This window comes from Amphiura filiformis, chromosome 15 (genome assembly GCF_039555335.1).
Source record: "Amphiura filiformis chromosome 15, Afil_fr2py, whole genome shotgun sequence".
Lineage (NCBI taxonomy): Eukaryota > Metazoa > Echinodermata > Ophiuroidea > Amphilepidida > Amphiuridae > Amphiura > Amphiura filiformis.
The window spans coordinates 29891343-29918751 of NC_092642.1; the positions used below are offsets into that span (position 1 = coordinate 29891343).

Sequence of the window (27409 nt, forward strand, 5' to 3'; positions counted from 1 at the left end):
TATTACAATTTTAAAATATTGTATCAAGTCATCATCCAAAATGCTGTTACAGAAAATATAAATTTAATCATGTTTATAAGCATTTACATTTCATAGTACAAAGTGTTCTAACGCAGTGCACTCCATCTCGAGAATTGACTATGTATATACATTTCAGTAGTCGAATCACGGGGAGGGCGGGTCTCCCCTCTCTCTAAACGATAGTGTACGGTTGTTTGTTTGTTTCCGTTTGTGCCAGTTGTTTTTTGTTTCTTTGTTTGTTTGTTGTTGTTGTTGTTGTTTGTTTTGTTTTGTTTTGGTGGGGGGATTTCACACATTCTGATGCATCAAAGACTATATACATAATTATAAAACGCAATTGCAAATGATTATAAGTTCTTGACTCTGCCATACTCACTTTGGTGAATAACTGACAATGAGATAGGAAGCACATACCCGTACAAAAATATTTAAAGCCCTTCAGTCAAATACATAATATATGTACTGCGCCCAGAAAGTATCCAAACACTTAGAAAAAAATCACAATTTTATAAGTGACACTTTGGCCTATAATACAAGGAGAAAAAATTCTAATAGAGAGCAGGCGACGACTTTACACAGCCGTTATAGATAATAACGGTGGTCACACAAAATATTGATGGAAACAAAAGAACTGAAACAAAAGGAACTAAAAAATGAAACAAAAGAACTAAAAACAAAATAAAAGTTGCTAACAGTACAGAGAAAAAAATTGAAATAAAAATTTACTGCTTCAAATTAAGCTTGACAAAAGAAAATGTGTTGTCTCTTTGTTGCGCTGCATTGTTGGAATCTTTTCTCCATATAGGCCAAAGTGCCACTTTTAAAATGGGATCTTTGTTCATTCAGATGCTTGTAACTTTGCTTAGATGTCGTATTGGATTCAATACAGTGTCATAATGTGCAGTGTGACATAGTACATCTATTACAAAAATGAAATTACCCAAATATGGTTTAGTTTTGAAATTATGACTTTTTTTCCCAAGTATTTGAATACTTTCTGGGCGCAGTATATTATCTTGTTGTATCAATAGAAAAGAAAAGTACAAACGTAATAATAGGCCTATGGCTCAGAACCTGTAGACTTCTCTGTAGTCCACTTGCACATCAAATATACTAGCTATTATATTTATATGCCCTACATATAAACCCCGATTTGCATTATGTGTGCACAATTGGTAGATTTTACACATGTGATGCGATCAAGCAAAATCAGTCCGAACTTGGAAATATTAAATTTTCAGTTTCTTATAGGACAGTAAAAAAACATTTAAAAAGCTGCATTTTGCAGAAAACCCCATTGAAATTGAACAACCAGTTCCAAAGATATGAGCAATTAAAGAGTTTCCAAAACAACAGGAAACAAAAGGAAATATTTCCTTTGTGTGGCTGTATCACAAAATCAATATTTCCGAGTTCCGACTGATTTTGCTTGATCGCATCACATATGATCTTCAAGTTCAGTGACCATACTCCCTATAGTTCCCAAGATATTTTACTCAGGGTTTCACAGTCAAAAAAGCGGTAGATCCCAAAATCAGAATTGTTTAATAAGTGAACCCTCATATAATTATGTCGAAATATGTTGCATTCGACCACATAATACAGTAACTGCACTTTTATTGTGATATAGACCTTTTATGACTATATATTGAATATGCTTACTTCTATGCATGACAGATATATCAATTGAAAATAAGTCTCAGAAGAGTCATCTTGAAACCACAATCTCACAAATATCTAATTCCTTCGAAGAAATAATAAAAATTACTTTAGTACCCATCAAGTACAGCAAATGTTGTTAAAATAGAATGTTGTTTATTGAACTTAAATATCTGCAAGAGTAATTCCATGATTGTTTTAAAATATTGCAATATAACTGTCATCAATGACTACTGCACCAATACAGTATGGTAGTTGATAAAGCCCATAGCTAATTTTGTTAAGGGGTAGGCCATGACTTCCTGAGGTTGTGGACTTTTAAAAATAAAAATATACTTGCAAAAAAGTGAACCATAACATCACCGCGTGGAGTTTAGTGTTTGAATCGTTTTAGTTATGCGAAAGTGGATCCTATGTGAATTTATCTTAAAATTGATTAACATTCGCTTTTTTGGAAGTTCAAAGACATTTACATGTACAGTCTCTCTCTAAAAAATAAAGTGCAGGTATTTATAGTGCGCTATATATTTTTATTTTGTTAATTCCTTTTTTTTAAGGTCATAGCAAAAACATATATAGCCTAGGCCTAATAAAATATATATATGTGATTTGAGACATTTCTCCACTGTTTCACTTCAGCCATGTTTGTCAACAGTTTAGAAGTGTAAAGAAACTGCTTACAAACTTAAAGAAGTCAAAAATTCAGAAATTTCCAAAGATATAGTCAGAATTCTTTTGTACAGTAAACACTTTTTTCCAAGATTTTCAAGATTAGCATATTCCAGTTGAAATCCACACAACCCTTATGGAAGATTTTGGAAATATATTCTACAGGGGGAGTGTGTTTTTCAAATGTAATTGGTCAGAGTTAATCATTTTGAAACCCATACTCCCTTGTATTATGGCTTTACGTATATCTTCCATAACTGGAGTGAGTATTTTAAATGGAAGTCACTCAACTGTCTATTCTATATCCAAAATTGATACTGCCTCTGTGGAAGACTTTAGCTAAATCTTCCACAGGGGGAGTGTGGATTTGAAATGGAATAGCCTATTAGGGTGCAGGTCGGGCAAGGACAAACAAACAATGTTTTCTTGCCTTATTATACAATACATAGCACACACATAGTATAGATTGGTTCACAACTTCCAATAAGTTCTACATATTTACAACACAGTTACAAATAGTCTATTTATATTCTATTCATTTGATGTGCCTACTAGTTCCACTTTAGTGAGATAGGATGTTCAAGTATTTGCTTATAAACATTGTGTACCCAGCAAACACAAAATATTTTTTGTAATATTTTCCAAAGAGGGCACAAAGGTTGCCAGAGAATGTTTAAAATGCCAGATTATACAAATGAAGAGCTTGCTTCCAAACCATGTTAGTCCACAACCACATGTTTCTCATTTACTTGTGTGATACTGTACACTCACAATTAATTTGACAAGTTTGCCATTAGCAACAATGAGTTGTACCATCAACAAGCCATTATTTACCACAACAATGCTGTTTAAAACAATATGCAGACTATTGTTCTCATTTGGGAAACAAAGGCCTCACACAATATTGTTACTCTGCATCCATCCACTGTTTGCTTTGTAATGGTGCATCCAACTGAAATTACTATACCTAAAGCATCACAATTCACAATATTGCACCTGTAGGTAAATCAGAAACATGTGTTTGTGGACTTGACATGGTTTGGAAACAAGCTTTTCAAATGTTATAAAACATGTTAATAACATTCCCAAAACATTTACAAAATTGAAACAACATAATGTTATTTTTAGTAATTTTAAAAAAATATTTGCAAACAAATATTTTGGTGTATCCTTGGTGCAAGTGCCAATAATAAAGGAGACAAGGAGAAAAAGTGATCCCGCCTGGGAATCGAACCCAGGACCTCAGGTTTACGAAACCTATGCCTTAACCACTTGGCCACGGGAGCTTCATGATTAGGCTGGTTGAAATTCAAACCCATAAGCGGTCACTTAAACTTATCTCCTCCCCGCAAATAGCCCATAGTAGCTAGAGCCGTAAATGCGAGAAATAAATTGCCATCCTCCCTGTGAGGAAATATAACATGGAAAAACAGTGGCATGATCGACGGGAATTATATAAATAAACATTAATTTTCACCAGGTTCGCCGTCGCAAATAATAAAGCAGATAAGGAAAAAAAAGTGATCCCGCCTGGGAATCGAACCCAGGAACCCAGTACCCTCTCACTCCAGTTTCCGGGCACATCAAATAAATAGATCAAACACACAGTTATCTTTAAAATGACCATTATAATTATACGATCACTTTTTTTCAAACATGATAATTCTCCACATTTATATTTGGTAATAGTTTATTTTGTACAAATATTATTCATTTTCATTTCTGTACAAATTATGGCGATGTAAGATACAAAAATTATAAACTCTTATTTATAAGGCAAAACTTGAAAACCACCTGGAGGCAAAGGGGGATTTTATTTTTTAAGAAAATGCAAAAGAAACAAAAATCTTCAAATTGTACAAAAATATTGCCTTTGTTAATATTTGCACTTCAAAGTTCTTTATAAACATTTTTGTCAAATATGCAGTATGGCATCTATAACTACAGTATTTTTAAATATATGCATACCTACATGTATCAAAGGTGCTGACTTCTTCCTTCCTTCCTTTCCAATATTGGACTATTCCAGTTGAAATCCACACACCTCCTACAATGTATGGAAGATATGATCGTAATCTTCCACACAGGGAGTGTGAATTCCAAATGGAGTTACCTAAATGGTGTTCACTCCATTTGAAATCTACATCCCCAGTGTGAGAGATTATAAAGGTCATGTCTTCCATGGGGTGGGTGGATTTTAACTGGAATAGCCCATTTTGAGTTAATATTAAACATACAATATCTTTGGATTGTAATCATTGTCTTGTATATACATGTACATACAATAGAAAATTTTTCATGCTTGAATTTGTATGTTTTATGGATACAAACACACATTTTTGTTTTTAAAACTAATAATATACAGATATTGGCTGCTATGAGGGGCATGGTTAAAATTATAGGCCCGCAGTGATCTCAAAACCATGACTATGCCCCGAGGCGTAGCCGAGGGGCAAAGTCATGGTTTTGAGATCACTGTGCAGTGTTCAAAATATGTTTCAAAAAGTTACAGGCCAGCCGGGCTTGACCTTAAAAAGTTACCGGCCAGCTGGGCCGGCAACTAGATGCCAGTCAGAAAAGTTACAGGCCAATGGCCGGCTGACCGGCCCTATTTTGAACGCTGTCACTGTGGGCCTATAATTTTAACCATGCCCTGAATAAAAAGCAGTCAATATTTGTTTTATATACCAAATCTTAAGATTCTTGTCATCTGTTTGGTTAAAAGCATCGATTTTGGTAAGAGAAATTAATAGTTTCAATGCGAACGGCACAGATTACAATCTGCGATTTCCACGTTATAATAGCGTGCAAAAACATTAACGCATGTGTAATATCATTTTACGCTGGGAGCAAAGTACACACAGAACTATGCCCGGGGAATAGTTAGTTTTGCGGGTATAGTCAAAACTATGCCTGTGCTTTTAACCAATCAGATGACAGGAATCTTATCATGAGGTATATAAATAACACTCCAATTTTGCATTATAATCTGAACACACACTATTAATTCTAGTCCAAATAACTGTGACAATCAAATGCCATACCAATTCACAACAGTTTTTGTATGATGCTTTTGTGTTCATTCAACTTTGATCAAATCAAAGTATATATCTGCTTTACCCATTTTTCCATGATTTTTCAACATCAGTATTTCAATGAATAAACAAAATTTAAAATTTGTTGGGCAAAACTGCAGAATGAAGATTTGCAGATATATTTTTGAATCCTTATGACATTAGTAATATTTGGTAATACTTTATTAAACAAAATTTGAGCAGTTTTAAATTTTGACCCCCTGAATGAATGTTGATGTTCAAATTCTTGAATTACCAGAGGGAGACAATTTTACACCACCCAGAATGTTCAGTTTGTACAACCCATTAAGCAACAAAACTAAAAACCTGTCATGCTATATGTTTACTTGTTGACATGGTAAATACTACTATGACAATGCCACAACTCTTTCAACATTTCAATGTTGGATAAAAACGTTTGCTTGTTGTATAATGACCCAACAATATAAATGAACAACACAGGATTTGTACTGATTGGGCCAGTTTCTCAAAGCTTGGCTAGAGACATGACTTCACAGAATTGCAAGCCCTACCAATGAGGACATTATTCTGGATATTTACATCTTTACATCAAAGCTTGCATCAAGCACATGGTTGATTATATAATGTTAAGCATTTTTAATTAGCATGAAATTAAGTATGAAATCAAGAATTTGTTTAATTAATTTGGTGAAATGAAAAAGATGATATTATGTCCCATAAGGTTATGACTATTTGGTCCAATAGCTAAAAGCCTTGACTCTTGCCAAGCTTTGAGAAAAATTGTCCCATTGAGTTCTACATAACTGCTCTCCAGGCAGATAAGGCACGGTATGGCAACACAGTTCTAATCAATAGCCTCTTTCTCACTCTCAAACCATTCTCTTAAAAACGCTGGATACCTACATGGCCATTCATATACATTTGGTACAATACCATCAACATTAGCTTCAAAATATGAAAACATTGGAAACCATACACTTGTCCTCTTGTCCTCCTGACTCAGTGCTCTGTTGTTAGCCAATGTGTGGTAGTAGAGGAACATCCTGGATGTGATGTAGAAGGCTATGATGACATCAATGGAGTAATGCTCATGTCCAGCAAGGATGAAGAAGATACCAAAGAGGTTGAGAACCCATGTGAGGGTGTGGACTAGGTAGAACTTCCTGGGGGAATCTGCAAGAATAAAATTGGGCAGGAAATGTAAGTTTTTCTTTGTTGTAGCAATTATGTAATAACTTACATGCTGTTTCTTGCTTTGAGTTGCACATTTGTACATGTGCAGGCCATTGGATTTGTGCTGTGATCATTTTAATTGTGATTCAAAGATGAAGTCAGCATTAACCAGGTTGCCAAGTGATGAAAAGTATCCCTCTGGAAGAACAGAGGAATACTTAAGACTTCTCACAGAATACCGTAAAACCCCGTCTACAAGCATATAGAGTGCTTCTGATGAAAGCTACATTAATCCAGGCGCCATTATGGAGTATGAGCAAATAAATCACGGATCCAAGCATATACAAACAAGTATTATTTTAAGACCAATCTATTGTATTGGTATATTTACGCTGGCTTCAATTTAATTTAGCTTTCATAAAAAACACTATGTATGCTTGTAGACGGGGTTTTACGGTATGGCCTCAGGGTAAAGAAGAATCAAACAAAACAAACATAAGGCTCTGACATCACTCATTGCCACCAACTGCCAGGGAATTGAATGATGATATAGGACTAAAGGCTGTATCAAAATGATTGTTCTGCATCTTGGTGTATTTGAAAAGAAAGTCCTCCTCTTCAAGAGGTACCTTCAGATCCACCAGATTTAACATACTTTATATTTAGAAGTCTAGTCATTTCAAGTGGACCCAACTTCATCCAAGGGTACATTTGGAAGAGGCAGGCATTTCAAAGCAATTAAACCAGATGTAGAACAATCATTTTGATATAGTAATGCTTGTACGAGCCATATTTCTCCAGTTTTAGCCATTTAACTAAAAAAAACTGCAGTATACTTCTTAATATTAATATATTGATCTTATAGGAAATGAGACAGGGAAGCCAATGATCACATTCACATTTCCATAGGTCTTGTGGTTCTTGGTTCTTGCATGGTGAAATCATTCACAGCCTGCACACTATTTTACTGTCCATGCCTGAGTCACACCCAAACATATTGGAGTCTGCATGGATTCTCTAATTAATATAACTTCTTTAGATGCTACTTACATTCTGTGATGAAGAAGTTGAACATTGTAATCATTATGGTATGTCCACTAAACATGTAATCACCGCAGGTATGGACACCTGTTAGACTCATTCCAAAGCCTAACCAAATCTCTAAGGCACGCTTCATTTTGGTCAAAGTATCTCCATATACCTAGATCAACAAATAAATACACTGAATACAATTAGACTTATTCCAATCCAACTCACATATGGCACAGTACATTGCATTATGTTGGTTGCAACACATACAGCGGTTTTTTATTGGAGAAAAAAAGCGGGCTTTTATCCGGTTTGGAGATTAAAAATTATCAGTAGAAAATAGAAAACCACAGCCTCCGTATTCAGTGGAGTCCTGAAGCTTTGAAAGGTTTAATTGCGATGTGAGGGATGACAACCAGCAGATATGCAAATGACATCAGCGGCATTTACCCGGTATTTAGCGCAGTAGAAAATCACGGTGAGCAGGAATATTCCAGTTTAATCTCTAACCGGAATAATTCTTTATTATACCATATGTTCAATAGAAAAATGCTGATAGTGGCATACGTGAAAAAGAAACCATGTTTCCAAGAAAAATGCGTTTGAAGGATATATTACTAATAACAGAGTTGATACTCCTCCACTGTTTAATATCTCTCAGTGGCCAGATTCCATTTGAAATTGAAGTTTAAGGTTTAAACTATATTCAACTGTATCTTCAATAGTTAACAAAGAATAATTCTAACAGGATATAGCTAATATGCAAGTATACCACTACATGGCACACTCCAAGCTTGATAACAAATAACACTGTCATCTCTGGTGATTCAATTTCTTATGATCCAGGAGCATGATTGCAGGTTAAATTCTAAGAGAAGCACCATATAGCCATTATGGATCTCTTACCTTGCCAGCACATTGTAGATGTACACCAGGCACAGAGAGTGAAGTCACAAACATTGTTATACATCTTAACAGAAAAACAGACCCGCACAGAGCAAAGAGTCGACGCAGGACAATATACCTAGAAAAACAAAGTCATGTAGAAATTGTTTAAGCAAAATATGAAAAGTGGGTAAGCCAGGCCTAATCAAGTTCATAAAAAGAAATACAAAAGGCACTGGAAGTGAACTGTATCATCACTTATATTCCATCATTCTTTTGTCATTAAAAACACATTCAAGCATGAACAGGTAACCCATTTGTTTTGGTTTGGGTGACCCAAACATATTATAAATACAGGATGAATAACAAATGCATTTACAAAATTACAAGACATTAAGAACCACCACACAAAAAACTGTCATATTCAAAAGTGCACAAAGAAAATTTTAATAGGCCTGTAAAATGATCAAGGCAGAAGCAAGTGGCAAAACAAGGCCAAACATTTGGCACTTTTGGCCCCAAAAGTGAACATTTCCGCATAATTTATTGATTGATATTATTATTTTTTATTAGTCGTGGCCCGTATGCCAAATTACATACATGTACAATAATTATAAAAATACACATAAAATAATTGAATTCAATATTTTTAAAGCAAAAATTGCACAGGATATAAAACACACAAAACTTATTTTGATTGCGGAAAATGGGGGGGGGGGGGACAGCATGCCCTATGGTAGTACAATGGGGCAATTTCCCACACCACATGTTTGTGCCTAATGCTTTCTAGATGGTATAACTTAAAAGGAGATAACTTTGTTCACACTATCCTGCAAGGTGTAGTTTAGGCATGCATGGCTTGCTATCATGAAATTGATGAGAAAGTAGCCCAAAACTGCAAATTTCAAAACAGAAAAAGTTTAAATTTGTAATCTTTTTTATCAAGTGTATATAGTGAGTAAATGTATTTTTATCATTGACATTGTAGTTATAGTTGTAATCACATTTTTATAATCATTTATAATTGTAGTTGGATTATAGTTGCATTTATAGTTGTAGTTAGAATTGTAGCTGGATTGAGAGTTATAATTAGAGAGTTATAGTTGAGTCTAGAGTTATAGTTGAGTTTATAGTTACTTTATAGTAGTTGTAGGTTTAGAGTTAGGGTTGAATATTTCACTTATGTTACATAAGATCACAGAAGTAAGAAATCTTTCATGATGATCAGGTATTAAACCTGAATTCAAAACCTAGGCCTATAGATTCAAATCTTCTTAGACTATACTCCAACATCAGATACTCTTTTTTTCTGGAAGACCTGGGTAAATTACTTGAGGGCACAACAAAGGGGAATTAGTTTTATGGCCATATTAAATGTTTTCACTGTGGGAGACTATAAGCATGATTAGTAGTTGTGAAAACAGACCCTGGAAATAAATTCCAGGATCTGTGATGTGACTTGGTATAGATCTGATCACCTACCATGCCTATACTGTAAAAATAGTCATGATAGTGGGGTGGGTGTAACCACAGATATTGGTGGTGTAACAATGCGGTACTTAAAACAATAATTGTGCCATTTAGTACCATTTAGCATAACATAATTAGTGCAAATTGCACTCTATTAGTTTAATTAGTGTTCAGTGGTGTAGTTCAGGGGTTAACCCAGGGGCCAATGATACATGTACATAATGGTGCCCATTTTTTTTTTTTGCATCAGCCCCCCCTTACAAGTGTTTGTGAGCGGTCCATAAATAGTTTTATGAGCATAGCAAGCATGACATTTTGCACACATTTCTGTACTGCCCTCTTTTAAAGTGCCAAATCCTACAGCTCATGATTAGGGGTATATGAGGGCTGATGGAGCCACCTTCAAAAGACAGGGTATAAACTCTTCTACAGGAGTGTGAGAATTAAGAAGGGGCCAAGAGGTGAAAAATTTCCAAATTTTCCTGCTGTCCCTCTACTAAAATATTGTTGATATTCACTGAGAATACTTTTGGTCAATTTTGTCCCAGTATTTTGAGCCGAGGCAATATCGACCAGCCCCGGGGGGGGGGGCATCAAAAAATTTTGGTGGGTATGCTCCCCCGAAATTTTTAGGCGGTGGGTCTTTGGGAGCTGACTTTGTAACGATAAAAGGGGGTCTTTTGGAGCTGCGAACAAGTAAAACAGGGACCTTTGGAGCTGCGAACAGTCCAAATCAAGGGTCTACCTTGGCTTTCTGGTTGAAAATCGCCTGAAAAAAACCTTTCAGAGCTGAAATGATCAAAATCAAGGGTCTTTCGGAGTTCTATTTTGGTCAAAAATTCTATTTTGGACCAGCCTCTCCCACTCCCCATTACTGCTGATGCTGGTATGCCTCTGTTCTTCTGGGTCTTTGAATTGATGAAGGATCATGCTATAAAAATGAATTAAGTCATGAAGTGACATGAGCTTGGCCATGATTTGACCATCCAGAGGCTTTAATTTCCTGCTTAACCATCAACACATTGACCCCTCACTGTGTGTCTCAACTCCAAGCATGAAGAACTCAGGACCCCAGTTTAGTATCTTTGTTTACCTTGACAAAAAGGCATTATGGGAAGGCATTCCAGTACAGAGTACGGAATGCATTTATGGAAGGCATTTGACTACCGGTATAGCATAGTATCAACAATGCATTATGGGAAGCTATGGCATAATTTCATCAATCCTTTGTATGGGAATATAAGGTACAGGTGATGCATTCTGGGAAGAATACATAGTGTACATGTAGGCCTATTTATTTGACAATAACATGGTTTAAAAAATGCATTATGGGCAAGAGTTCCAACAATGCATTATGGGAAAGCATTCTAATACAATCTACAGCAATGCATTTATTGGGAAGACATTCCGCTACAGAGTATGGGTATAGCATATAGTTTCAACAATGCATTTTGGGAAACTATATCATAGTTTCAACGATGCATTATGGGAAAGCATTCCAGTACAGGTTACGGAATGCAATATGGAAAAGGCATTTGACTACAGGTATAGCATAGTATCAACAATGCATTATGGGAAGCTATGGCATAATTTCATGGGAATGAAATAATTTCATAATTTTATGGGAAGCTATGGCATTATGGGAAGCTATGGCATTTGACTACAGGTATAGCATAGTATCAACAATGCATTATGGGAAGCTATGGCATAATTTCATCAATATTTTGTATGGGAATATAAGGTACAGCTGATGCATTCTGGGAAGAATACATAGTGTACATGTATTTAACATGACAATAACATGGTTTTAAAAATGCATTATGGGCAAGAGTTCCAACAATGCATTATGGGCAAGAGTTCCAACAATGCATTATGGGAAAGCATTCCAATACAATCTACAGCAATGCATTATGGGAAGACATTCGCTGCAGAGTATAGGTATAGCATATAGTTTCAACAATGCATTATGGGAAGCTATGGCATAATTTTAACAATGGTACAGAGAATGTCTTTAGTTATCTAGCCAACTATAATTCCAACTACAACTATAAACTCACCTATAATTCCAACTACAACTATAAACTCAACTATAATTACAACTACAACTATAAACTCAACTATAATTCCAACTACAACTATAAGCTCAACTATAATTCCAACTATAACTACAACTACAACTATAACTACAACTATAAACTACAACTATAAACTATAAAATGTTAACACTCGTATATAGTGTAAAGAAAGTCGAACAAACTGATAAGAGACTAAGAGTACTGATGGGCAAAGTGAAAGTTATTTTACTTCGTCATTCAAATATTCCTACCTGTGTTTGTGAAGAATCAAGATGATTGAGAATAGTGTAGCTAAAATAATTGCACATAATTCAGCTGCTTGGAAGGCCCAATGGATGTATGGAAGATTATCCAGGAAGATATCTGGTAGAGGAGGATACCTGAAAGAATTACAAGCAAATAGACAAATCACTGTATGCGATGCAGCAAATTATGATACTCCAGTAATATTACTTTTGTTAAATTTTACTAACAGAATAGTAAACAAGAATGACATAATGTGCTTGGAATTAAGAGTGTATTTCTACTATAAACTTGAATTTCCAATAATGGGTGTATCCTTCGTGTATGAGAATACCAAACAAATCCCAACTCTAATCCTAAACCTAACCTTTATCCTAACCCTAACCCTTACCCTAATTCCTAACCCTAACTCTAATCCTATTAGTATTTTTTGCTCTCTTACACTGAGGATAAACCCAGTAATGGATGCTATTATCATTACCACAGTAAAACCCATTATCTCATTTGTTAAATATATCATTGTTTTCATTTGGTTCATCAGTCATCAACAACTTCATTTTCACAAACTACGTTACAATGTGTGAATGAATGAATGAATTAATTGATGAATTAATAAATAAATTAACAAATAAATGAACAAGAAACAAATGAATGAATCCATGAAAGAATGAATTCATCAATGAATGTTTAAAGTTGAATAACATTGGAATGTTCTGGAAACAAACAAATTAAATAAAGCAACTTGAAATCAACTTTTGAGCTATAATTTCACTGCAGGTTATGAACTACGCTACTTTGATTGACACCATTTCGGCTCATAGCGAGCCTAGTGTACATGTATTTACCTTTCCATGTCCGGTACCCTATCATGCACAACTACCATTGTAAATGCAGTCAATAGAAACACCAGAAAAACATATATGAAACTTAAAAATGTCTTTCTCTTCTCTTGTATAAAATGCACTGTCTGACCATTTCTAGTTTGTAGATTTCCATTGAAAGACGAAGCTCTGCGCTGTGATGAACGCCTGCTACCTTGGCGACTTCCAAAGGATGACTGATGTCTGCTTCGCATCAGCATATTTTGATAAGCAGGAAACAATTCATTACCATCAACATCAACGCCATTGTCAAGTCTTAATTGAGATATCTTGATCATCAGACGTTTGATGTCTCCAAGAACAGAGAGGGATAAAGGAGGATTACGAAGATCAGCTTCTGTAAGGAGAAGCAGGACTTGTCCATCAATGTCATGTTCCTCGCAGAAGAGGTCACAATACTTGCTGAAGCCATTCTGTTGAAGCCATTCTGAGACATCATTTGTGCTCCACTTCTCAACATCTGCCATCCTAAAGTTTTGAGGAAAAATGACACCAAAGTGTACTTATTGTCTACACATTCATGTACATACTATACACACACACACCATATACACATTTCCTCGCCTTTCTGAGGTCACCAACTGGAAACATTTAATTAATATGTCCACAGAATTGTAGTAACGGTACATCATATCATTGGTGTTATTATAACAGCATATCCGGTGAACAAAAGATGGAATGCTTATTTCCAAAAGTCCAAAGTAAGGTTTCTCTTCATTATAAATATTACTCCTAAGGATTATAATAAAGAGAAACCTTACAACAATGTGGACCCCACACAATATCTCATCATGCAGTGGGAAATAACTCCACCAGCACCTAGTAATACTGAATATCAATTATTGGAACTGATGGGTGAGGTTAACATTTTACTATCTGACATTATCTTGCTGTATTTCAGCTAGAGCACCATAGGTAGAAAACCCATTTTTTTCTGAGAACAATACAAATACCGGTACATAATCTATTCATACATGTGTAGCCTTGGTTTGAGGCGTTAGGGCACCAAGGATAGCGGTTTTTTTTTGGTTTTTTTGCTTCTCAATGTACTTTTATTTTGATCTCTGTAAGTCTTGTAGAGATCTTACAGAGATCAGAATAAAATAAAAGTACATTGAGAAGCAAAAAAACAACAACAAAAACACCACTATCCTAGGCGCCCTAACGCCTTGAACCGAGGCTAATCTATTCATGACTTCAGTGACACGACCTCTATGGCCATCATTTCTATTTCTAATTCAGTTGGTGTGTCTTGTCAAGAAAACACGCAATTTGATTGGTTGTCACCTAGATACATTATGACACGATAAATGGATAGTCATATAGACAGTAAGCACGTCGACACGCAACGGTGGCACGCTTGTAGATCCTCAATGATCGCACAATAATGCATGTGCGCTAATTATGAACAACAGGGATAAGTAATTTGATTTTTTTCCTGGAAAAAGCACTTTTTTTAAAGTTTTAGGCCTACTTATAAAAATTATACATAAATTGAATAAGAATGAGAATAAAAGAATTAAATTGAATTGAATAAATGCCTGTTCGTTACAACCGAAATTAACATAAAAGAAATTAGCATCTCATGAATGCGCTACCAATCTTTAGAAATAAGAAATATCGAAATGAACCCGCTTTTACTAGTTTTACGGGATGCCGAGCTTGTGTCTGGTATGACTTTACACACATAATCTGTCACATACTCTGTGCAAAATCTGATTTTTGATAAAAATGTTCAAATCCAGCGAATCACTGACATGACTACATTTTTGGTATTAAAGTAGTAAAATAGTACTGGAATTATTTAAGCTTACCGTACCTCCTCAAATTTCAAATAAATAATATCACTCACTTCACTTTTCTGCTTTGGGTTATATTGTCAGTTCACGAAATTGCTACAGGAACGTGTAATCATCAAGGTCCAAACTCCCCAATCTGTCATGGTCACTGCATAATCAGTGGGTGTCAATAAACAACAGTGAACAAAGCAAAGTCAACAGCTGATAACATTTATGACGAAATGTTTTTGTTGTTTTTTTTTTTCTGTTAGAGACAGCGCGTAGGCAATTAAACATTTTTTCCGTCAAACAAGAAGAGTCTGTAAAAAGGACAAGGCCCGTACCAGATATATCAACTCCTCATCACGTTTGATTGACCTCATTACGTTTACGATGCACAATAACCATAATACGGCCAAGAATAAAAATTGTTTGCTTGCCCTCAAATGAATTTTAACAATTGGTCGGTCGGTCGGGATTTCTTTTTTTTTTTAATACTAGCAAACTCTACTGTTTGTATTAATAAGGCTCAAAATATGAAAATCAGACAATTTTGGTGTCAAAATGATCAACTAACATTACAAAACAACTAAAATGTTGAACACAAGCTCTAAAATACATTTTTATTTACATCTTCAGAATGCAAAAATTTGAAAAGGAAAAAAAAAAACTTTTTCAGGAATTTCCAAAAACAGGGTCGGTATTCTTTTGTACAGTAAATAGAAAAAGAAACACTTTTTTCCAGATTTCCAAAATTAGGGTCGGTCGGTTGAGGGCAAGCAAATGAAGATGCCCATAATGATTGGACTCCAATTGTTTAAGCCAAACAAGACAATCTGTTTTCAACACGAGACAATCTGTGTTTAGACTCTTCGGAGTCTTTTTTTTAAGTTGAAAAAAAAAAAATGGTATATTGATGGGGTCCACTTTCAAATTCTCAGCGGCACACACCTACCCACCCCGCCGAAATATGCCAAAAGTCTGCTTGCAATGATGAGCTGAGAGCATTTTATGTTTCTAAATCTAAACGTCACCACACCCCACTTAGGCCTATGCTTATTTCATGCGTAAGCCAACGGAAAAGTGACATTCACTGGTGAGGAAATAAAATTGATAATTTGATTAAAATTTGTTAGACATGATCTCCTTATTGAAAGTAATTCTTGTTTAATATTTTTATTTTTTTATTATAATCATAAATATCAATACCATGCATATCTTATTATTCTCAAAAAGGCATTTAAGCCATACGGCATAAATATCATCATGCCGTAGAAAATTTGCCCAAACATTGGGTAAAGAAATTGTCTAAAACGCACTAAACTCCGGGGGGTGGGGCTCAGCTTTTTAAGTGACTGTCGGTATGTGCCTGTCAATAGGCCCCCTCCCCTGCCTTTTGTGAAGTCTAATATACCCGATGACCCACTTTAAAACTGAAAATTCACCACCCCACCCCCACCCTGAGTACGGGCCTGGGGCAGTCAAATCATCATCATCATCATCATCATCATCATCATCATCATCATCATCATCATCATCATCATCATCATCATCATCATCATCATCATCATCATCATCATCAGCATAGCTTCATCATCATAGCTTCATCATCATCATCATGCTGGGGAATATTGAATTGAATGTTTAGTGTCATGTTATGACATTCTTGACTTCATCATCTCGCTGCCTCATGCACTGATGATGATATTTTATTTTGAGGTGATGTTTATATAAATACCCATCCGATACCCATCTCAGCAATGTGAGAAATGCCGTGCGTGGGCTCTGCTGCATATGTTTCACTTAAATATAAATAACAGTCATCATGTTCATCTTAAAATATCACGAAGATATTAGATACTTCATTCCTTAGGTTCATGATTTCTTTAATTTTAAGTTGGAGAGATATTCAATTTAAGATTTTTCCATACCATATGTTCTAGTTTTTAAGTAGAACGATTGATGTCATAATTTCTACACCATCATCAAAGAAATATAAGCTAATAAGCTCTAATCATAGACCATATTTTAAATGGTCTATGCTCTAATATATAGCAACGCTAGTGCCATATAATTAAATGGGTCAAGGGCTTTTACTGGAGCGGCGTTGAAGCCTAAGTAATGGTATTGACATTTCACTCGCATATGTGACAAAAATATATAATAATGGTTCCATGTAATGCATATATGTCCTCTTTTTTTTTTTTTTTTATTTCAAGGTCCAAAATATACACAATCCAAATCTCAATGTTTGGGAAGTGCAAACTTTAACGTTACCATGGCTACGGAATAAAAATAATATTATGAAATATGAGCGGGGGAATACACGGCACAGCATGCAAATTATGGGAGAAGCGCAAAATGGATAAAATTACAATTTCCTGGTTTGGAGGGTTTTTTTATTCTTTTATTTTATTAATTGTTAAATTAATAATATCCTGAATAGTGTTTTCAGCCTCGTTCTGATAAATTTGGAATATTATTGAGATCTATTTGAACTTATTTGAATATATCTGCTTTGACAAGCAAATGAAAGCGTATCTGTATTCATGGTATTATGGTGTATTGGAGCGGAGTAAATTTAACGGGATTAAATTGGCGTTCATTTAACCGAAAAGGTCATATGTACAATTGCACATTGGTGTTTGTATAGACAAGTGCACCCGTACAGAGACGCTATTACGGAAAGGTGAAATTCAAGTTCAACTGGAACTGGATATAGTATTTACTACAGCAATCTTTCCTGCGGAAGTGCAATTTATTTTTTGAAAATCTTCGATTTAGAAGAGTCTTGCAGTGTTAGTGTTTTTCTGCAGCCTCAAAAGACGAAAACAGGTCAGATAATTGTATTAAAGGCTACCTACAAACATGCAGAAATTATGCATTCTATTTTGGTGCCAGCGTTAGCTCACTGTCTCTAGAATATCTTCTGGCAGTATGCATGAGTTATTTGCTGAGAATATATCATGCCACTGGATTTGAAATATATGAACAAATGTTTTGACGACAGGGTTGATATTAAACGGCTTGAAATAACTATCACCAAAAATAATTCACAGATATCTATCATGAATTGCACCAATTTATAAATAGGCCTATATTAATTGACGCCGACCATAGTTTACATGTATATATACCGTCAGGATGCAATACCAGTGTGTTCGGGTGTGAATTGCAAAAGTGTATGGGCTGAAAGAAAATAATGGAAAAAGCGCGTTTGTTCGGCGGCTTCGGGCTAGAGCTCTATAACAGGATAATAGCTTCCCAGCAAACACAAAACGTTTTCGACATCATTCGCAAAAGGTTATAAAAGGTTGTCAGAAAACGTTTAAATGTCGGGTTATATAAAGGGTATATTAATAAGAGTATAAAACGTTTTCATAACCTTAAAAAACATTTGTTGATAATCTAATGCTCAGCAAACAGAAATGTTTTACAGAAAACGTTTAAATGTCGGGTTATAGAAAGGGTATAAAAACGTTTTAATGACGTTCCAAAAACATTCTTGAAAACTTGATACAAAACATTCTAAACAGAATGTTATTTTGGGGTTGAAAATATATTTTGCGAAAAACGTTTGCCCAAAATATTTTCAATAACGTTTTAAAAACGTTTTCATGACCTTTGTATAACCCGACATTTAAATGTTATTAAAAGGTTTTAAAAAAAACATTTTAAGAACATTTCTGTGTTTGCTGGGTTCAAATATTTTAACATAATGTTTATATTTAAGTATTGACACAATATTTGGCAAAAATGTTTGCAAAAATAGTTTATAATAACATTTTTTGAAAACATTTAGCAATATTGTTGTAGTGTGTTTTCATACAAAACGTTTTAAAACGTTATCATGACCTTTATATAACCCGACATTTTAATATTATTAAAACGTTTTTACCTAAACCAAAAGCCAAAATATAACTTATTTAAAACGTTTTTAAAACGTTTTTGTGTTTGCTGGGTTAGGCCTACATAGGCTACTATTCTGCTCCATCCATCTATAGTAGCAAGTCTGCACCTCGTGAACTATATGTTAATATATTCACGGTGCTATGTGTAGGTCCTACACTGTCAATTTCATTTGGGTCGGGGGTGGTCATGTATGCGTGGGTGTGTGTGTGGTGGTGGTGGGGGGGGGGGGACAATCGGCCGAAAAAACCCTCAATGTGCAATCAAGCGTGTGGTGGTAGGCCTATGTCTTGTGTAAGAGACTGACCTGTGGAAGAGGTGATAATGCATAGACAAAACGTTCTGTAAGTGTAAACAAGAATTTGTCTTTAATAAAAAAGACAAGTTCACGGATCAGGTGTATAGTAGGCCTACATGTACTTTCAGCTACTTTGGTCTAACATTTAATATTCATATCTAACCTACTCTGCACTTATTCGACAATAAATAAGTGATATGAGGCTTAATAATGATACCTGCGTCTTGACTCTGGAAAACAATATTTTTTAAAAACCTCATTTTGCATTTAGTTTTTTAAGCCCCTCGGGAGCCACCTACAGGATCTCATTTTGCATTTAGGTTTTTATTGTGTTGCAAAGTAGCAAAACTTTCTTTATATATGGCGCAATTTGTGCCTGGAAAAGAATATCCCCTCTTACAACCTATCGACAGGTCTGATTTCTATAATGAGGTGTCACCGGGTTTGCAAGAGATAATAATCTAAACACCATGAAATTCACCACATCACGACCAAGCTCACATTGGGCGCCTCATTCCTTTTTTAAAGGAATTTTTATTAAGCTACCTATACAGGAAACAAATTTGGCTATAACTACGAAGAAAATTTGCAAGATGCCTTTATTACTAAAGTAAACAAATTAAACAGCCATTTGCTCTTGCTAGCTTTTGTCAGGGTCATGGTCCTGTTTTTATGAACTGAACACCAATATTATACAGGTTATGGGTTATTACAAGAGTCAATAAACATTCAATTTGACTTACTTGACTTAAAGCCGTCCTCCTGAGGTAGGTCTCGGAGATGGCTTCCCAACTAGTTTGAGTCTCCACAGCTGTCTGTTGGTGATGGCCAGATGTCCTGCCGCTGCAATTGATGGTATTCCTGTCTCTGAACAGAAGTGCTTGATATCCTCGAGCCACTTTTTTCCCGGTCTTCCTCTGGGTTTGTTGCCTTCTCGGACCTTCGAGCAGGATTTTTGGATAACGGATGTTGTTCATTCTTTTCACATGACCAAATGAATATTTGAGTTTTTTGGTCATGATATCTTTGTAGTAATGTAGCCGCTCCCTGATGCTAGTATTTCGGATTCTGTCTCTACGTGTGACTCGTTTCCTCAAGCACGCCATTTCAAATACTTGCAGTCTCTGTTCATCTGATTTCTTGAGTGTCCAGGTTTCGGCACTATATGTGATGATGGATAGGACCAGTACTCGGTATAATTCAAGTTTGGTTGAATTTTGATGTCTCTCGACTTCCAAATGGGGTTCAGCTTCTGCATGGATCCCATAGCAAGACCAATCCTACGTTTGATATCGTTTTCATTGCTGGGGGTTTCTGATACCCCTCCCAGGTATACGAAATCCTCCACCTGCTTGAGGGGTTCCCCGACATTCAATTAACTATAGATAATGGACTTAGTTTTGTGCAATGTAGTAATTTTCTGAAGTAAATCGCCTGCTGCATAGTTTTCTATACAGATGATATGTTTATTTTGTGATCAGGCCTGGCCATGACCTGTTAACCAATCAGTTATGTGTATTGTCAGCATGTGATGGCTATAAGCCAATTACAAACATGTTTATAAAAAAAGGCTAAAAAATTCCTACATTTAACAGACTCTTCCCCGGCCAAGGGCTAATGAGTAAGTTGTCAGTGGGGCAAGATTAGATAAAGGCATACAAACTAGGGTATGAGATATCAGGAATTATTTCCTAGTCTCTTTAACCACAGGCTTGGTGGCTATATAACTATTCAAGACACAGGATATGTAAGGGATAAACTGTGCATATGAGATGTGGGTGCAAGTGGCATCATTTCACTGCCGTGAAAAAAATTTAACTGACGAAAAATGACGAACATTTTATCATTTCTTTCCATTAGTATCTTATTGTGAAAAAACAAGTAGCTGAGATGTTAACTCAATATGCTAGGGAAATATTTAAACCCCATGTTAATATTGGTTATTAAATAAGCTGCTTTTTTTTGGCGCAAAAAGGGTCACGTGGCATGACATTTCTTGTCCGCCAGTCCGCTGGTTTTCCGAACTTTCCCGATCTTAATATGAAATGGTCTATACAGTACTGCACTGGTACTCTCCGAGTAGCCATAGCTGGGCAGCATCCAGTGTAATGTACGTCTGGGGTTGGTATCAATATATAGGAAACTGAGCATTTGACGTGAGGAGTAGGCATATAAGGCTAGGGACCGTTCACAAACACTTGTTGGGGGGGCTGATGCAAGAAAAATGTCACCCCCTTTACAGACCTCAAAAATGTCAGGCCTACCCCCTTTTTGACATGAAAATTATAGGTCAACCCCATATCCATAGAAAAGCATATAAACTCAATTTTCCAGGAAAATGTGTGGTCTTTTTTGCAGGGCCCCCCTTAGGAGGTTCAAAAATTTTCAGTCCCTTTTTTTTTCATCAGCCCCCCTAACAAGTGTTTGTGAACGGTCCCTTTAGGCCTATACTTGTAATACTTTGCTTCTTCAATCAAGTTGATTAAATTGGAAAAATTTGTATTTTTTTCAGGTATCATTTACTTCCCGATTCGTGATCAGAAACATCCAAGATGTCCATAATTAGCGTCGTCTTAGCAACGGTTGCCACACAACTTTTGAGCGCCTTCTGGTATTCGAACAACCTGTTTGGGGATGGGTCAGAGGTCATAGGCCGGCTACCTCCGATAACAGGGTTTATCTGTCGTCGGTTGTGGCTATGTTTTGTCTTGCTTTGTTCTTTGATGCCAAACTTTTGTAAGTATAGCGCAAGTATAGACTAAGTGTAGACCATTCCTATGTGGCACTTTCATGCCGTTGATGGGGTGAATGAACATCGTCCTTCTTGACCTCACTCAGACCCTGACCTCACTTTCGTTATTTCTTGTTCTCGTCCTCGTTGTTTTATAATCGATGTTCGTTTACCCCCATCATAGGATGGTACAATGTTCATCATTTAAATTTTAGAATTAAATTGTGTATGAATGCAGTGTCATCTTCTCTTCTTCGTGATCAGTGAAAATAACGAAAAGGAAACATAGGAAATATCTTTTGAAAAGAAAATAATCAATCTGTTGTATTATGAATGCCAAAAGCAGAAAACTCAAACAATCATTGACACAACTTCAAACAATGTTCAATGTGCACATTCTTATAGTGGCAACAATTTAGGATCATATGAGTAGGCCTACCGATTTTTGGCACCGTCATTGTGAATGAAATATTGGCATCCCTAAGAAAATTATATCGAGTGCCCTTGCCCCAATTTATCCCCAAAAGGTCTCAATTACAAAATAATTCAAAACAAAAAGCGATAACATAGGCCTAAGGAAAAATGACTAGAGCATGAATTACAGGACTATACGGATTCAAGATCATGGTTTATACGCTACTTCCGTGGTTCTGCCATTATGCACTATGTGCAGGGAGAGCGTCGAACTGACATAACAGCATACATGAATGGGAATTGAACCAGTCATATAACATTCTGTGTAAGGTTAGGCAATTCTTACTTTCATATGTGCTGCCAGTTCGAGACTCTCCCCGCACATGCATAATGGCGGAACCATGCAAGTACACACTTAAAACTACGGGGTCAAAAAATGACCCAAACCCAGCATAGTTATCAACTAAACACCATACCACTAACGGGGTCATTTTGACCCCATTGGTCGGGGTCATTGCAATGACTACGCATTTGGGTCAAATAGTAACCCCATTGGGGTCAAAATATTACCACATTTCGGGGTCAAATGAAATGACCCCTTCAAAAGGTTGCCTTATTGGGTTACTTAATGACCTCATTTCGGGGTCAAATGAAATGACCCATTTGAAAGGGTTGTTTTATAGGGTTACTCAATAACCACATTTAGGGGTTGTTTGGATTTTTTTAGTAGGCCTATGGTCATGCTGGTCCCACCAGGACATAAGTGTGTTTCTGCACAGAGAAAGCATTACATAAACAGCAAACTGCAAAATGCATCTGTGTATCACACTCACACACAGTCAGTCATCGCCTATGACAGTTCACGTATTATAAGCTTACATGATATAAGCTTATAACAACTGCAGCCAAGACACCAGCCACGACAGCATGAAATTGGAATGAATCTGCGTGCATAGACAAGGGTCTATGCATCCTTGCAGTCTCACTTTTCAACTAACTTTTCATATTCCACATCATGCAGACAAGCACACACGACAATCCGCTGAGCTGCACAATCAGAACAAATATGGCGCTGATGTTATACCACGTGAGCCGATGCACACCGTCTGTGCAAATAGTTCCGAAATGCAAGTCATTATAAAGTTGACAAATTGGGTAACTTCGGTCAAAAAATTAGTTTTATTTATTAATCAACAAACTATAATTGCAGCTCATGTTTAAACTCATTTATGAATTGAGATTTTCAAAGCGGAAGATTGAAACTGATATCAATGCGCGACGGTATCGGCAAAATGACCACTAAGTTTTTGACCACGTTCGTCGTGGCTAAAATGACCTCGTGAATGTGGTCAAATTACTTAACCCCCTTGAAGGGTCAAAACAACCCCAAACGTGGTCAATTCAAAATGACCACGGAAAATATAACCCCGTAGTTTTTAGTGTGTAGCGAATGCATCATCATAAATTATGAACAGGGTTATGAAGTTGCTTCAATCATAATCTTTCTACTTTTGTCTCTTTTCAGATCCTACTTTCATGTACAGGGCTTATATAATGCCATTCGTTTTGCTCTAGCGTTGACCATCCCATGCCAGTTGTTACAGATTCCTCATGCAGGATTTGAAGGCAAAAAGATTGCAGCCTACTTCGTCAACGCCGGATACGACGCACTCTGTCTTGTCATCATTTGCGTAATAGTGACTATGATATGAACTTATGCTACTGCCGAATATTTATTATTTGATAACTTTGTCATGTTTGAGATATGGTCGAGTAAAATGAAGACGAAGTTTGTGGATTACAATTTACAAAGTGGTACTGCGGGAGAAAATAGTACTATAAGGTCATCTTCAAAATGTTTATCAACAACAGTTACGGATTGAATGTTGTATATCTTAACCCCATGAGAACTACATGCCTAAGAAGATTTCATTATCAATTGGACCAATCAGCAACATTGTCAGATTGTTAAAATAATTTCACCACGTAAAAAAATTGGGGTGAATTAATTGGCAAAGTTCCATTCTGATTGGTGATTAAAATGAAGATATCACGTAATTGACCAATCAGAGGCAATGTTAGATCGGCAGGTAGTGCTCAGGGGGTTAAATGCGACATTGTCTTCATTTTGCTTGTTCCTATAATGGTTGGGCCAAAGCGGCCCTTGTACTAAAGAAAGTTAAAATATTGCGATGAGTAGATAGAGCAGCTTATAGGCCTGGCTTACATAGAGCTACATAGAGTGGGGCGAAGCAGAAGAGACCAAGGAGGCTCTTCGCAGATCACTTGGTTGCAGGTATAGAAGTCTATCAGTAGTTAGCAGTAGTTGGGTCGGTATACCCTGAGACTATTATACCTGAGTATAATAGTCTCAGGTATACCAGGAACATATCAGATACTGGTTTTGTAATATTTTGTTTTATTAAAGCTACATATTTGTTCCTTTCTTTCATTTCAAATGTAATGGACTCAAAAACGATGTTATAAAAGTTTTCCAGTTTTGATTTAGTGCTGCATGAAATGTTAAGTTTCCAAAAACAAAACAAAGAAAACAAAACGAAAAACAAAAACAACAATTGAACAAAGTCATTATAATTAGTATTTCAAAAAGCAAGTTAGAATAGGCCTATAAATAGCCTACAGCTGGTTAGGAAAAAAGGTGTATACAATAATCTAGAAATAAGTGGAAATACGTGCTCATGTAAATAAGACAAAGGAAAAAAAGAAAAAAGGAAAATAATGTTTTACCTGGCATTCACAAGGCATCTCCACAGCTTTCTAAAGTTACAATTATTGGCACGATTACCAGGCGCATAACCAGGAAAGCCCAGTCATCATGATCATTAAGAACTCCATACCGATGAGAGTGTAAAGAGTATCCCAAACGTGAGGGATAATAATAGACATTTTTATGTCATCTGAGCTACGTGCCTGGGGATAAAGAACTAATATAGTCAAAGATATTTTAGTATCTTTGCTGAAAGACGTGTTTGTATTGTGCGCTTTCCACTTCCTGGTTACTCCTGAAGAATAACTTTCCAAATTAAGGCAATGCATGTGTATCATTATATGCAAAAGCATGAAAAAGAGCAGATGAAGAACAGGTACAAGAATTGAATAGCAAGAATAAAGACGAATAAATAAACTGAAGAAAAGGGAAGGAGATGTATCAAACTAAATTAATTTACCAAGATATGTCAGGCAAATAAGTGAAAACATTAAAACCTACTCTGAAGAGTTTACAAAATGCTTTGTGGTGGATAGTTTCAGTTTATTTCACTATGTAAATACCGTAAACGTTCGCCTAATGGCGCTATGGAGTTTATAGAAATGAGAGAGCGCCCTCCCTGTAAAAGCCCAGTATCATCACTGAAAATTAAGGGCGCGTGTAGTTAAAGCGTGAAACCTATCGACACATTCAATTATGACCAAGGTCAAACAACGATATTCATGATAATGTGGTAATCATTCAGCTATTACGTAGTGGCCCAGTTAGCAGAGCATCAGACGAGGATAGAGTGAACTTTAGATGGTCTCCCATGCAGAAATTCCTGACAAATTTGCTTTAGAATGTCTGTCAATGTTTTTTTCTTTCTGATTTGGGGAAATAGTATCTCTTTTTGTTTAAAATCTGTTAATTTGTATTTGTTTAGGTACTTTTTTTTTCTCTATTCTGTTGATTTTATCTTTATCGTTTTTTATTTATTTATTTATTTATTTATTTATTTTATTTGTTTGTGTCTTTTTTTCACGATTCTTTGTTTCTCTGTTGGTTTTATTTCTTTTCATTTCATTTTGCTTTGTTTCTCTTGTATTTAACAATTAATATATGGAGAGTAACTACTATGGTATAATGGGTTCTTCCCTGAAATTATATAAAAGCAATATTAATTATTATTGTTATTGTTAAGTTCGTCGGTTTTTATTAAATAGTATAAAACCCTCACATATCAAATTTGTACCGACTTCTCTATACATGTTTGCACCCAGATTCTTTTGTCGCGAGCGACAACTCTTTCAATTCGCTCGAGTGTCTTTGACTGTGCTTCAGTGGTTATGAAAGGATTCAAAAGATAACCTCTGCCCTAATAATCCCAAGCTTTTGTCTGAAACTGCTCCACGGAGGATGTTTCATTTTAGTTCAGTCTTCGGTTATACGTGTAAAGCGATTATCATTATATGGACTATATCACGCATTTTAATGAACTTAAAAGTTCTGAACCTGGATCATAATAATCGCTATACAAAAATTGCTTGACTCGATACCACGGAGTAACGCAACCACTTCGTGGTCTGATGGATATGCTCTGTTGTCTGGTCTACTAGGGTTCGATCCTTTTAATAAAATGAAAAAAAAAAAAAAAAAAAACCAGCTGAGCTATTATAATGAATAAATCAATAAAGTAAATAATACACTTTGTATAGTTACACAATTTGAAACATTGAGGACGTATATTTTTGCAAAGGATTTATCTTGGTCATTTTTAACTGTTACGTGTAAGGCGATTACCATTATGTGGACCGCGCATTGATAGGTACCAGGTGTAGCAAATTTGGTCCCACCGCGGGTTTCGTTGCCGTTTGGAATTATGTTTCGTAGTGACTATTTATCTAAAAAATGATAAAAATAAACTACAACAATAAAAACGAATCATAATATTCATTCCAAAAATGGAGACATAAACATTTATTGACGCTTCTTCACATCAAATAGGGTCAGTGATCAAGATTTGAACCAGTACCCTGAATCATTTAAGGCGCACGCTCTGCTGACTGAGCTAACGGGTCAGACAGAAACACAGTGTCATTTTGAACAGAAGAATATTCACACACTATGAAAAAAATACAATGGCAGATTTACCAAAATGAGTTAGGTATGAATCGATCTGCAAATTAAGGACAATGACATTTTGAGAAAGAATACCTGACCCTTCCCCCCCAAAAAAAAATTTACCAAAACATTTACCACTCTAGTAATTCTTTCTTTCTTTGGGTTTAATGGCGCCTTCAGCTACTATGGCTATTTGCGCCACTCTAGTAATTATTAACCTAGATCGTTTTTATAGTGAGCCAGATTATTCGGCTATATTAGCGTATAAGTATACTGCAAAATCAACA

General features: G+C 35.8%; 2 protein-coding genes across 2 annotated transcripts; one reads left to right on the plus strand and one right to left on the minus strand.

Moving 5' to 3' along the window:
- Positions 1 to 3: 3 nt before the first annotated feature.
- On the minus strand, positions 4 to 15188 carry LOC140171490 (sphingomyelin synthase-related protein 1-like). Its single transcript, XM_072194758.1, has 6 exons — positions 15014 to 15188; positions 13126 to 13629; positions 12289 to 12417; positions 8514 to 8631; positions 7629 to 7779; positions 4 to 6578 (listed from the first exon to the last, which is right to left on the minus strand). Exons 2-6 carry the CDS (start codon positions 13626 to 13628, stop codon positions 6250 to 6252), a joined length of 1230 nt encoding a protein of 409 aa, XP_072050859.1. The 5' UTR covers position 13629; positions 15014 to 15188; the 3' UTR covers positions 4 to 6249.
- A 6473-nt stretch (positions 15189 to 21661) lies between these two features.
- LOC140170856 (uncharacterized) lies at positions 21662 to 25531 on the plus strand. Its single transcript, XM_072194068.1, is given in 3 exon segments — positions 21662 to 21777; positions 21780 to 21882; positions 23817 to 25531. Coding segments are annotated over 3 exon segments (369 nt in total). The 5' UTR covers positions 21662 to 21698; the 3' UTR covers positions 24004 to 25531.
- The last annotated feature ends 1878 nt before the right edge of the window (positions 25532 to 27409 follow it).